Source organism: Brienomyrus brachyistius, unplaced genomic scaffold (assembly GCF_023856365.1).
Source record: "Brienomyrus brachyistius isolate T26 unplaced genomic scaffold, BBRACH_0.4 scaffold154, whole genome shotgun sequence".
Classification (NCBI taxonomy): domain Eukaryota; kingdom Metazoa; phylum Chordata; class Actinopteri; order Osteoglossiformes; family Mormyridae; genus Brienomyrus; species Brienomyrus brachyistius.
Window position 1 is genome coordinate 84,188 of NW_026042429.1, and position 10,961 is coordinate 95,148.

Sequence of the window (10,961 nt, forward strand, 5' to 3'; positions counted from 1 at the left end):
TTACCATTAATTCAAATTGACAATGCAGTCATCTCGTTCTTAAAACATGGCGACAGCTTGGTTTTAATTGAAAATGCAATAAAAAAAAATCTTTAGCTCTTTTGTGTAGAAAAATATGAAGCACTTTAACCTGTCCATATTATCTCACAATAAAAAAAAAAAATATATATATATTTTTTTAAACTTACTTCAATGATAACTTTTAGCGCCTACTTACAATATATATAAGATGTTACTATGAGGTCAGGAAGCAATATAATATAGGTCTATAAATGACTATTAATAACGCTTTGAGTAAAAAAAATACTTAATGTGTTGTATGGATATTTTACCTATTTGTCTTTTTTCCTGTCTGACTATATTTTATGACAATGATGTACTTTGTTCTCGCATTAGACGAGTTTAATTGGTTTGTTAAACTTAAAACGTTTTCAAACTACATATCCCATGAGGCACTATGAATTCATTGTATCCAGGAAGTTGTCTTCCGTTGTTAACCAAACTAATGCGTAGTCCAGGCGGTGGGTACTTTATGAAATTAGTGAAATGTGTCAGGTTGTGTCCTAATTTTCAAGGTAAGGAATTAATCTATCTAGTCATCAGAAACAATAACAACGGCGTCAGCTTTGATATACGTAATTTTGCTGTCCATCTGAAATCACCGAATTAAATATGCTTCCTAATTTATATGGACTTGTTAGTTATGATTCTAGCATAGCACACAGGCAAAGAGAAGTGCATTCTCTTAAGGACTAAATGGGAATAAAAAGTGCGACGTGATGGTGACTATGGTATGTGCACTGCAGGATTATATGGCATTTGAGGCAATGTGTAATTTAACATTTAAGGAATTATACAATATATAAAGCAACATTTTTATGTCACATTTCCACTCTCCTCTTAGCCATAATTATAAAGATCAAATTTCTATACCTGTTCTACTGAAATGTTTAGAGAGAATTTCAATGCATAGTAGGATTACATCCATGCGATTGTCTGTCAATAGCCTAGAATAAAGAAGTTTACGATTATGCTAAATTATGGAGATAATCCCTTAATATTCAGGCAATGAGCAGAGATGCATCGCTCACCGAAAAATGCGGGCGCGGTCGCCGTCGTGGTGCAGGAGCTCGGCTGCTCCGCTGACATCAATCCCACCCCGCCGCTGGCCGAGGATCCAGAGCCCCTGCTGGAGCTTTACCTCTCCCCGGAGAAGCTGGTAGGGCTCCTGCCACATCTGGACAAAGAGATACATCTTGCTCTCTCTTGCCATTTACATAGTAAATATGCCGGTTGTGATATTAGAATAGAATAGGTAAAGGTCTTAGGCAAAGCATCAATTCAAGCATTACGATTGAGTAAATAGGCCTATCATCCTTGTTTTATTTGTACAAAAATACGGAGTTCAGTAAAACAGGAAATATAATGACTAATAATTCTTATGTAACACATAGCTGACTTTTAGTAATCGCATCTCTTAATCTTTTTTTTTTTTTGAAAGCAGAACTAACGTTTTATTTGCTTGGTGTTTTTGGTAAACGTTCGATTTTCTTCTCGTCGCTTACGTCTTTCTGGCTTTGATTCATCCTAGTGTGGTTTCCTGGCGGCCGAGCAATTAGCTTCTTTAGTAATATTGCTTTCTGGGCAAGGCAAACAGCTGGGCATGCTAGGAGGAACCCCATTTAACTGCCGGAAAACGTGATTTATCGCGGGCATCTAGCTGATTGCAGTCAGCAGAAAGGGCTCCTGTAATGCTGTCAACAATCCGAGCTGGTTGGCTGTCTTTATGCAAGGTAGGGGAGCCACTGCCTATTTTCATTTTTTTTTCAAAAGCAGATGGCAAGGAGTGTATTGGACCTATTTTCAATTAAAATAGTAGACTAAATGTAATTCACTAAATGGAGATTTGAGTGTATCCATTATCCATCTGCTTATTCAGTACATGGGCACAGAGGGGTCTGCACACCATTCCATGCAGCAGGGAAGACAAGGGACAGGACACCCTGGACAGAATGCTGGGGAGGGGATGGGGGGGGGGGGGGGGGGGGGACTGCTGGTGCGTGGACACCGTAATAAATGAATGAAAATGGGCCACCATTAAAGTTCCTCTTTGCTCCTTTTTACACATATTCTCCCATCATGAGAGAGAGCCACTACCCCCCCCCCCCCTCCCACCCCCAGGAAAAAAGCACCTGGCCCTTGAAAAGTCTCTGCACATCGCTGGAGGGAACAAACACAAACACACAGTCTGGGCAATTTTGAGAAACCAGCCGGCTGAACTGCATGTCTTTGGACTGCAGGAGGAAACTGTAATACCCAGAGGAAACCCCACACACACAGAGGGATATGGGGGTGGGACGTAAAGCCCAAATCAAGGAGGTGTCAGAAAATAGATTCAGTTCTGTTCCTTTCTTATATGACTTCATTCTGGCTGCCATGTGAGTCAGTGTGATCATTCAGCTTTATTTGAGGTGTGTGAATGTTTTGTTTTCCCCTGAATATCATGATGATCTAAGCTGACTGGATGCTTTGTTTAAATGTGTATCTCTGCAGCGGGTGCTGGGGGGCTGCGAGGACCTGCGGGAGGTAACCGTCCTGGAAATGTCTGTCGACACGCGGGAGAACACCCTTGGCAATTTCGGTGAGGGAGCCACACGTAAACTCCCAACGCCCCTAGATGTCGATGCATTGAATGCGATGCGGACGAGGGGGGATGGGGAACCGGCTGAGCGCAGCCGCCGCAGTTTCTGATGCGGGGGGATTGTCTCTGGGTCTCGTACACCCACAGGTATCTTCTTGCCAAGTCTTGTGCAGCTGAAGATGAAGAACAGTTTGATCATGTCCATAAGGTAAGATTTTTATCTGTTTGCCAGGTTTCTGTGATTTTTCAGGCTAATCTGTGGGGTCTCAAAGACCCCTCTGCAGTGTCGTGCACAGAAGGGGCAGGTGTCTGTGGTCGGGTTTGGGGTGGGCTGGTAGCCATGAGACTCGCAGGCCTGTGCTAGACTGTAGTTTACAGACTTCTGTTCAGAGTTTAATAATGTACAACCTTGTGTTCTCCCTGATGACACTGCAGCAGATGAATGTCAACTCATTCATTACCAAGTGGTCCTACTCATTTTTACCAGATCGCACCTAGCAGGTCAGGGTAATCCGTGAAGTACAGATACCCCAAATTCCGGGGTGCAATGTATTCAGTCGCGTTAAAATATAGCGTTACCATGAAAACGTACATTTGTTTGTTAAAAAATATTAAGACAGACTCACATGGCTTCGGCTGGCTTATTTTGGACCTTGCTGGACATGGGAAGAAAACAATATTGGTGTCACAGTGACAGTCAGGGAAACATCTAAGGAAACGTGTCTCCACAACAAAACAATCACTTATAGAACAGTGATACTTCATCGATCCCTGAGGGTAAATTCTTTTTTTGCTTACCCAATCTTGCTCTGCTGGCCCCAGGATTCAAACTAGCAACTTTCTGATCACAGACACATAATAAATGGTTTCAGTGGCGCTTCATTACTGCACGGATGGTGTGGCCACTGGGGGCAGGAGAGTGGGCCGCTGACAGCTGTCGCTGCCTCCACAGGGACCTGGGGACATCATTGTCCCACTTGCGGGTCCTGTGCGTAGCTCGCTGTGGCCTCGTTGACCTGGACGGGATCCCATCGTTCTGCTCCCTCAAGGTTGGAGAGCGAGCTCACCCCAAGCAGTCATTAATTAACATTAATTTATCCATTAAGATTTATGACCATTATCTCAGTGTCAGATGATGCTCTGTGTTACCATAGTTTCTGTGATTGACCTTTGACCCCATCGCCCACTCAGGAGCTGTATGCAGCCTACAATGACATCTCGGACCTCAGCCAGCTCAGCATGCTGGAGCACCTGGAACTTTTGGACTTGGAGGGCAACAACGTGGATGATCTCGTCCAGGTGCAGTACCTGGGCCTCTGCAGCCACCTCCGTGCCCTGACCCTGGAGGGAAACCCCATCTGCATGCACCCCCACCCAGGAGCCCAGCAGGTACTTGACCCCACCCATTTTACTGCTGCCATGGAAACCCCCTTCCAGTAGATGATGAGATCAGTGTTTCATCTTGATCGGTGATGTTATTGTCCTATTTTATCTCACCAGTTGGGACGCTATATTAGATCAGCACCTGTTGTTTTTGGAGCGTGAATGGAGATGTGGTGTAGCTCAGCGAGACCTCTGGTGGTAAAGCGTTCACTGGTGAACTCCCCAACCTGAGATCTGTGCTGTATCTGAGCCTCAACGCTCCACAGGAGATTGTGATGCTTGCAAGGGACACATAGAACATGCAAGCCAGCTTCTGTCATGTGTACGCAATGGGCCAGTGTGCTGTCACATGACATGAGGAAGTGACAGTTCCATACAATTGATTCAGACTTGTGGGGGGTGCCATGGGTATAGCAGGAGGGGAAGCTGACCAATAGGACTGAAGGACCTTGTAGATGAATGACAGCACAAGAGTGTCTTCTTGCTGTTGTCCCCTCCATGCGGTCCTCCGTGGCATTGAAATGCAGTCAGTGCATTCGGCTGAATAAAAGGGCTTTTTGATGTGCTGATTCCAGTGGAGGCGGGGGCCGTGGGTGGTGGTGGGGGGGAGGGGCAGGTGGCCTATGACTCAGGTGCTTGTTTTTGTGTCTCTGCTATTTCGTTTTCTGTTTTGAGCTGCAAATGTTTCAGGCTCTAATGGGTCGAGTCGTGTGGTTTGGGTAAAATGAACATGGGCACATTGGGGGAGACAGTCCGGAGTTTTCATTGGTCTGCATGTGAGCTTTCACGAAGTCTGAAGTCGGCATAAATATGAGCTGGACTCTCCCAGTGGGAGTTTAGTAGACACCTCTGGGCTCAGCGCCACTCTCCCCATAATCATGGGGCCAATGAAAAAATGTGTTAAAAAGGCCACTTAAAATGTAATGTGAAATACTCCCACCTAGTGTTCAGGAGTGGTATTAACAGCGTCTGTGCTTTGCTGCTGGCTGTTTGTCTGGACAGGCAGGGCCATACTGCTACAGGCTAGCTGTAAGAGATCTGATTCCGCAGCTGCATTACCTGGACGACATCCCTGCGGAGGATACAGAACCTTGCTACGGCACGGCCTCCCTGGAGGACTGGAATGTGATCAAGGAGTCCATTAAGGAGAGGCTCTCAGACAGCCTGGGGTCTTCAGGTAGGGAAAATGTCTTGGGGATGGGGGGTGCGGGATGATGTGTGAGTAAAATGATGTGTGAGTAAAATCCCATTTGCACTGAACCACCAGAGGAGAACACAGCCGGGGGAGTTCCCTCCTCTCGACCATCTTCGGCACCTCTCCCCCTCAACCGATCAGCCAGCCGGCCTGGAAGCGGCAGACCCAGCAGTGCCCGAGCCGGCACCGCCCAACCTGGCACCGCCCGACCTGGCACCGCCCAACCTGCCTCCTGCCCCAGGTCCAGGCCTGGCTCAGCAGATGCCGATCACGCTTTTGTGGACCCGGATGCCAGTGACCTGACACATGGTGACTTCGCGAGACGACCTCCTCTGCTGCAAGACAGAGCTAGTCCTACAGTGACAGACGTGCTGGGGATCCAGAGCAGGCAGGCCTTAGTGCAGCCTACAGGCAGTCAGGATGCTTTATTAAATATTCCAAAAAAGGATTCATGGTGGTCACGACCCTTGAAGTACAATAAACCACAAAACACACTGTGTTCTGCACTGTGTTACTTAGTTTTCTTCATGAAATCCACACAAGGGTCAACTGTGGGACTTATAAACAGATCTGCTCCTATTTCTGTCAAGGCTAAGTGATCATTTTTCCACTGTGAGCCATGAAAAGTAGTAGGAATGTCTGGAAGATAGTGTGGCCAGTACAGTTTATGCACACTGCCCCCTGCAGGTCATAGAGAGTTTTTGCAGATTGGATTCTGACAAGTGTGTTGGCTGTGCTGTCTTGTGCTCTGAAGCTCCACACGGTCGCTTCTGTCACCAGGGATAGGCCGGGTGATGTGTGGGAACCCTGTGCAGGCCCTCAAGCAGCGGCGACAGAAGCTCAGCGTAAGCTGGTCCTCCTGCAACCTTTCAGTCTATCACAGTCTCTCTCTTTGAAATGCCGTTAAAACATTGTTACAGTTCCTACTAATAGTTATAGCCAGGATGACACATTGTGACCTAGTAGATGTTTATATACTAGTCACTATTTTGCCCATTTATTTACATAGATATAATTTTTCTTGAGGCTGTTTAGGTGCCCAGTTCAGAGACAGAACAACTTGCAGGATCTGAAACTTTCTTGTCACAATTCTTTGTTTTTTTTTTAATGTTTCCTCCAAATAATGATTTGTTTTGGAGCTGTTTGTATTCCAGAGCAATGATATTGGTAAACATAAGGCTGATGCCCACATCAGTAATGATAAATGATCAGTAACAGCGAGGGAACCGTAAGAGCTGAACTGGCACAAATATGCCTCCAAAATGATGAGTGTGACAGACGTTCACTTTAAGACACAGAACCCTGAGCTGTACTGAAGTCAAGCCTAGGCTGTGCTCCCCAGTAGGGGGGGGTAGCTGTCTGAGCGCGTGAGCGTAAAGGCCTGCCTGTTTGTCGGCTCCTAGTGGCCTGTCCCTCAGCCACCCCCAAGTCTCTCCCACAAACGCCTGCTTCTCCCATCTCTGCAGTGCCCCATCTCCTGTTCTCCCTCCCTCTCCTCGAGCTACACCCCCCAGGGCCAGGCGAACAACCTCAGGGAAAGCCGCTGTGACCCTGGGGGAGCAGAAGATGCCGAATGTGGTGACGTGTTCGCGGAGCTGCAAGCCTGGAGGCAGGGGCACAGCAGGTATCCGGCCCCTGTCCGATCTCTGCTGCGATCCTCGGCTCTTGCCTGCGACTGTGTGCCTCGTTTCCCTTCTGTGATAGGCGGCTGATCGCCATAGAAAAGGAGCACCTGCCACAGGTGATGAAGGTGTCCCACAGCATGGAGGATGATGAGGAGGAAGGCAAAGGCAGCAGCATCGACTCCATGAGTGACGAAGAGGGAGACGAGGAAGGCGAGGGCCAGAGAGCAGGCAGCAGTCCCTGGAACAGCACAGACTCCCCAGACTCTTCCTTCCAGTCGCTGACCCCGGGTGAATATCCCCCCCCCCCCAACAACTCCAGTATGGGGTGGATCAAATGCCTGCACAGAAACAGCTGATTCGACTATGAATGCTCTGTTTGATGTGATCAGATTTCATGTCAGAGGGCAACGCCATGCCCGCTGGTGTCTCACGGATCTCCACGCCACTGGACGCCACCGTGTGTCCATCTCCGCCCCTGATGCCCAGGGCGCCAGCCGGTGCCCGCAGGGGGCCGTTTGAGACGCGCACGCGCCGGCTGCGGATGGTCAGGAAGGTGCCATTGGGCGGAGGAGGAGGAGATGGAGAAGGGAGAGCAGGGCCATTGCCAGGGGAGGAGGTGCTGATCACGTGTCCTGAGAGTCCTTCCGCTCTGACGCCTTGTAGCATTCCGCCACACAGATCCAGCTCAGGGCTTGATGTTCTGGGACCCGCAAGTCTACGGTATTCACCTATCTAAGCGAATACTATCTTTGTCTATATGTCCCCATTTCATGTTTACAATTCCTTTTTTTTCAAGCGACAGGACAGCGAGGAGCTACCAGACCCAGCCGGTCCTCATCCATTTTCCCACAATGCCCCAGGTGTCCCCCGTACCTCTGACACCCAGAAGACATCGCTCCGCTCGGCCCTCCCTCCAGGGGCTCCCCACCCAGGACGGTCCCCATTGCAGCTGACAGCTGTGGGGGCTTATCCGGAGGGTGATGGGGGTGTGAGCTTCTGCTCTGCTGGATGGCTCTCACTGCTGTTCCACTACAATAACCAAATTAAGTCCTTGGGTTATTAAGTGTATAAGGCTTTATCTTCCAGGATCTACAGGCTATCAACCTACTATATAAACAAGCATTTTTTTGCACACTCAAATGAATTTCTTAGCTTTACAGTAGCAAATACTAATACTGTAACATAAAATATATTTTTCTGGATGACATGTTCATTAAACGAATGTTGGGTGAGTACATTTTCTTCAAATGCATGAGTATGGAAACAGCTGGTTGATTTTGCTTCAAGCAGAAACCACACTCGTGGCACCACTGATGCAGCAACAGGCTTTGATTAAAAACCTTTCTAGTTCTGACATGTATACCGTTTATCTAAAAGCAAAGTGAGAAATGAGAAATGTCCTGTAACTTAGAATGAAGAAATGTGTAAGATGCTCGTTAATTGGTGTGAGCAAAACTGTATAACATAACAAGAGGGAGAAAATATTAAGTTCAGTATTTATACTGATACAATGTAACCGATTTCTTATTGACCACAATGCTGCGTTTTGTAAAGGAAGGAAACTCAGAATAAAAAAACACTTGAACTTACATATGAAATTATAACCAACAAATCATATTTCAGACTTTAATACGTATTATGTAACGTCTCAATAACGCCCGTAAGAAAAAATATAACATAAACTTAGCTACGCTTCTCTAACGCGCTAGGTATGATTAGAGGTAATACACGCTGTCCACCAGGGGGTGCTGTCTACATGCTCACCGTTGCTCCTGGCGTTCAGGTTAAGGTCCATCCATCCATTTTCCAAACCGCTTCAGGTTAAGGTCATTTCAAGAAAAATATTCATGTAATCTCTGGCATTATAGGAAGAATGACAAACTAATTTAGAAATACAAATACAACATATAAAGGCAAAAAAATACGAAGGTAAACATTCTGTGTGTTCATATTCAGTTGAAAATGTCAGAATCCTAACACATGGGTACTAACCCTGGTTGCGTCAGTTTTCTAGTTCACATGGGTAAAAACCTCGGAACAGAGAGAGCACAAAATTAGTTCGATCAGGGAGAAAATCTATACAGTAAAGCGCTATAGTACTGCAGTCTTTGTATCATATTTCAGCCTCTCAGAACTTCCACACATCTCACGTGTATTGTTCTATTTGAGGTTACAGGAATCATTCAGCTGCCCAAATTAATTGTTATTCGAAATAATCCCCCTTCAGAACTTTTCGTTCAGTTTCCGTTTCTGTCTGACATGTTAGCCTGTTATTGTCTCTGATTTCACTCCACATTCTCCTACGCCTCACCCGCTGCACGTTATCGGCAAAGCTGCCGAGCTTTCTGCCAAATGGTGGAGCCACCGGGCCAGACCGCACTGACATCCGATCCATTAAGTACCATTCTGAGGTGCTCACTGTTTTGACTGGAGCTCCGTGTTCTCGCTCTCGCACTCCACTTGACGCAGGTGAACGTCTTGCACGTTCTTAAATTCTTAGGCGCGTTCAGTCCTGTGGCCCGTGTCTTTATTATTATTTATTTTTTTTTTTTGGGGGGGGGGGGGGGGGGTTGACAGAATAGCCACAAAAATGCACGGATTCCATGCTTTTCCGCTGCAGTGGCGAGGGAAATGCTGAAAAAAATAACAAAATAGAAAAGTTTTACAGAAATTAGTAAATTAAAAAACAATTTGTACGTAAAACAGGATTTGATAAAGCAGAATTACAAAGCCCGTCCCTTTTGTTCATCGTCCTGCAGTCACATAACCTAAGGCAATTCATTCATTTTGTGCCACATTATCTCCCGCTCCCAAAAATGACCTGTGCTTGGCCCAATCCAGATTACAATTTATTTGCTTACCATTAATTATTTCCTAAAATCCAGAATGCCTTGTTATCCAGAGCAGCTTACACATACTGCATTAAAACTATGCTCCTCTCTCTGTCATGCTGAGATATATCTAACTGGGCAATTCTGACTAATAAAGACTAAAAAAGATCTGCTGAAAGTCAGATTCGTGAGATTTGGACTGGAGCCATCTGCTCCCAGAAGTGGCCCCTGGATCATGCCACCCCACCCTCTCCCTGACAGGTGTCTTCTATGTGTTACCACACTAACCTGACTGCCACAGAAACCCAGGTAAACACAACCCATAGCACAATATCCCTCGGTCTTTACACAAAGAAAGATCCTGTAGAGGAACTTTCTCTTTTTTTCGTGTGAAATATGTACTTGTCCATATACTTGCACACACAGGTATTGCAGGTGGAAGGAAATGCAACCGAGTACTTTGACTTCACCAGAGAGGTAGCAAACGGTTGACCTTCAATAGCTCCATCTCCTCCCAAATCCTCTGTTTTTTTACTATGATTACAGGTTTGAGCTTTGGACCTTCCCCATAATGTCAGAGCAGTGATAAACCACAATGATGCCGTGCCATTAAAACAAAAAGCAGCCCTTACTCCCCCTTGGCTCCAGGGCTGCAGAAAGCACTCACAATATCATGACTACTGAAAAATAGTCAAAGGGGGGAGAGAAAAAAGCAAGACATACAGTAAAATGCCAACCAAACTCGCAACCAGAGGCTGAATTGCTGTGATTTCACAATATAAAGTTAGCCAACATTTTTTGCATGTCCCGTCTTTTCACATTCCATAAGATAAATAATTTGAATTTTTATATTCAAATACGAATTTATTCTCACTTGTTTGTACACAACAATGTCAGTTTACTATCTTGCCAAGCAGGAATTAACCAGTAGAGGTTTGGCTCAGGGGCTCTTTAATGCCTGGACTATCTGGACTATCATCGGGGACCCCCCATTAGGCAAATTTTATCGTCACCATCTTAGAAAACAGTAGGGGAGCGTCTGGCAGCGCAAACAACCTAGGGGCCTCTGAGCGTGTTAATGCACCTCTGAATATTATGCAAAATAATCACGATTTGTATGCACACCTTGTTTTGAAAAAAATATATATTTCTCTATTCAATGGGATTCTGGTTAAAAAGTAAGAATAAACAAATTCCAGACGCGGTAGAAGTGTTGGGTTGAGACAAGTCTAGGACAGAATTGTTTTTTTCGGATAGCAGCTTTGTGCCGAGGGGACATTCCTGTC

The 10,961-nt window shown here is 46.0% G+C and overlaps 1 protein-coding gene across 3 annotated transcripts; it reads left to right on the forward strand.

Annotated features, from left to right (window-relative positions):
- Window positions 1–492: 492 nt before the first annotated feature.
- Window positions 493–8,347, forward strand: lrrc56 (leucine rich repeat containing 56). Of its 3 annotated transcripts, none has more exons than XM_049005180.1 (13): window positions 493–575; window positions 1,066–1,219; window positions 2,554–2,641; window positions 2,789–2,849; window positions 3,594–3,690; window positions 3,833–4,030; window positions 5,027–5,201; window positions 5,292–5,528; window positions 6,000–6,064; window positions 6,686–6,843; window positions 6,924–7,132; window positions 7,234–7,564; window positions 7,641–8,347. In XM_049005180.1, the coding sequence occupies exons 2-13, from the start codon at window positions 1,079–1,081 to the stop codon at window positions 7,795–7,797; spliced, it is 1,917 nt and encodes a 638-aa protein (XP_048861137.1). In that variant the 5' UTR covers window positions 493–575; window positions 1,066–1,078; the 3' UTR covers window positions 7,798–8,347. The 3 variants fall into 3 exon arrangements, with proteins under 3 accessions (XP_048861137.1, XP_048861138.1, XP_048861139.1); XM_049005181.1 differs by having other exon boundaries at window positions 7,647–8,347; XM_049005182.1 differs by having other exon boundaries at window positions 5,075–5,201.
- The last annotated feature ends 2,614 nt before the right edge of the window (window positions 8,348–10,961 follow it).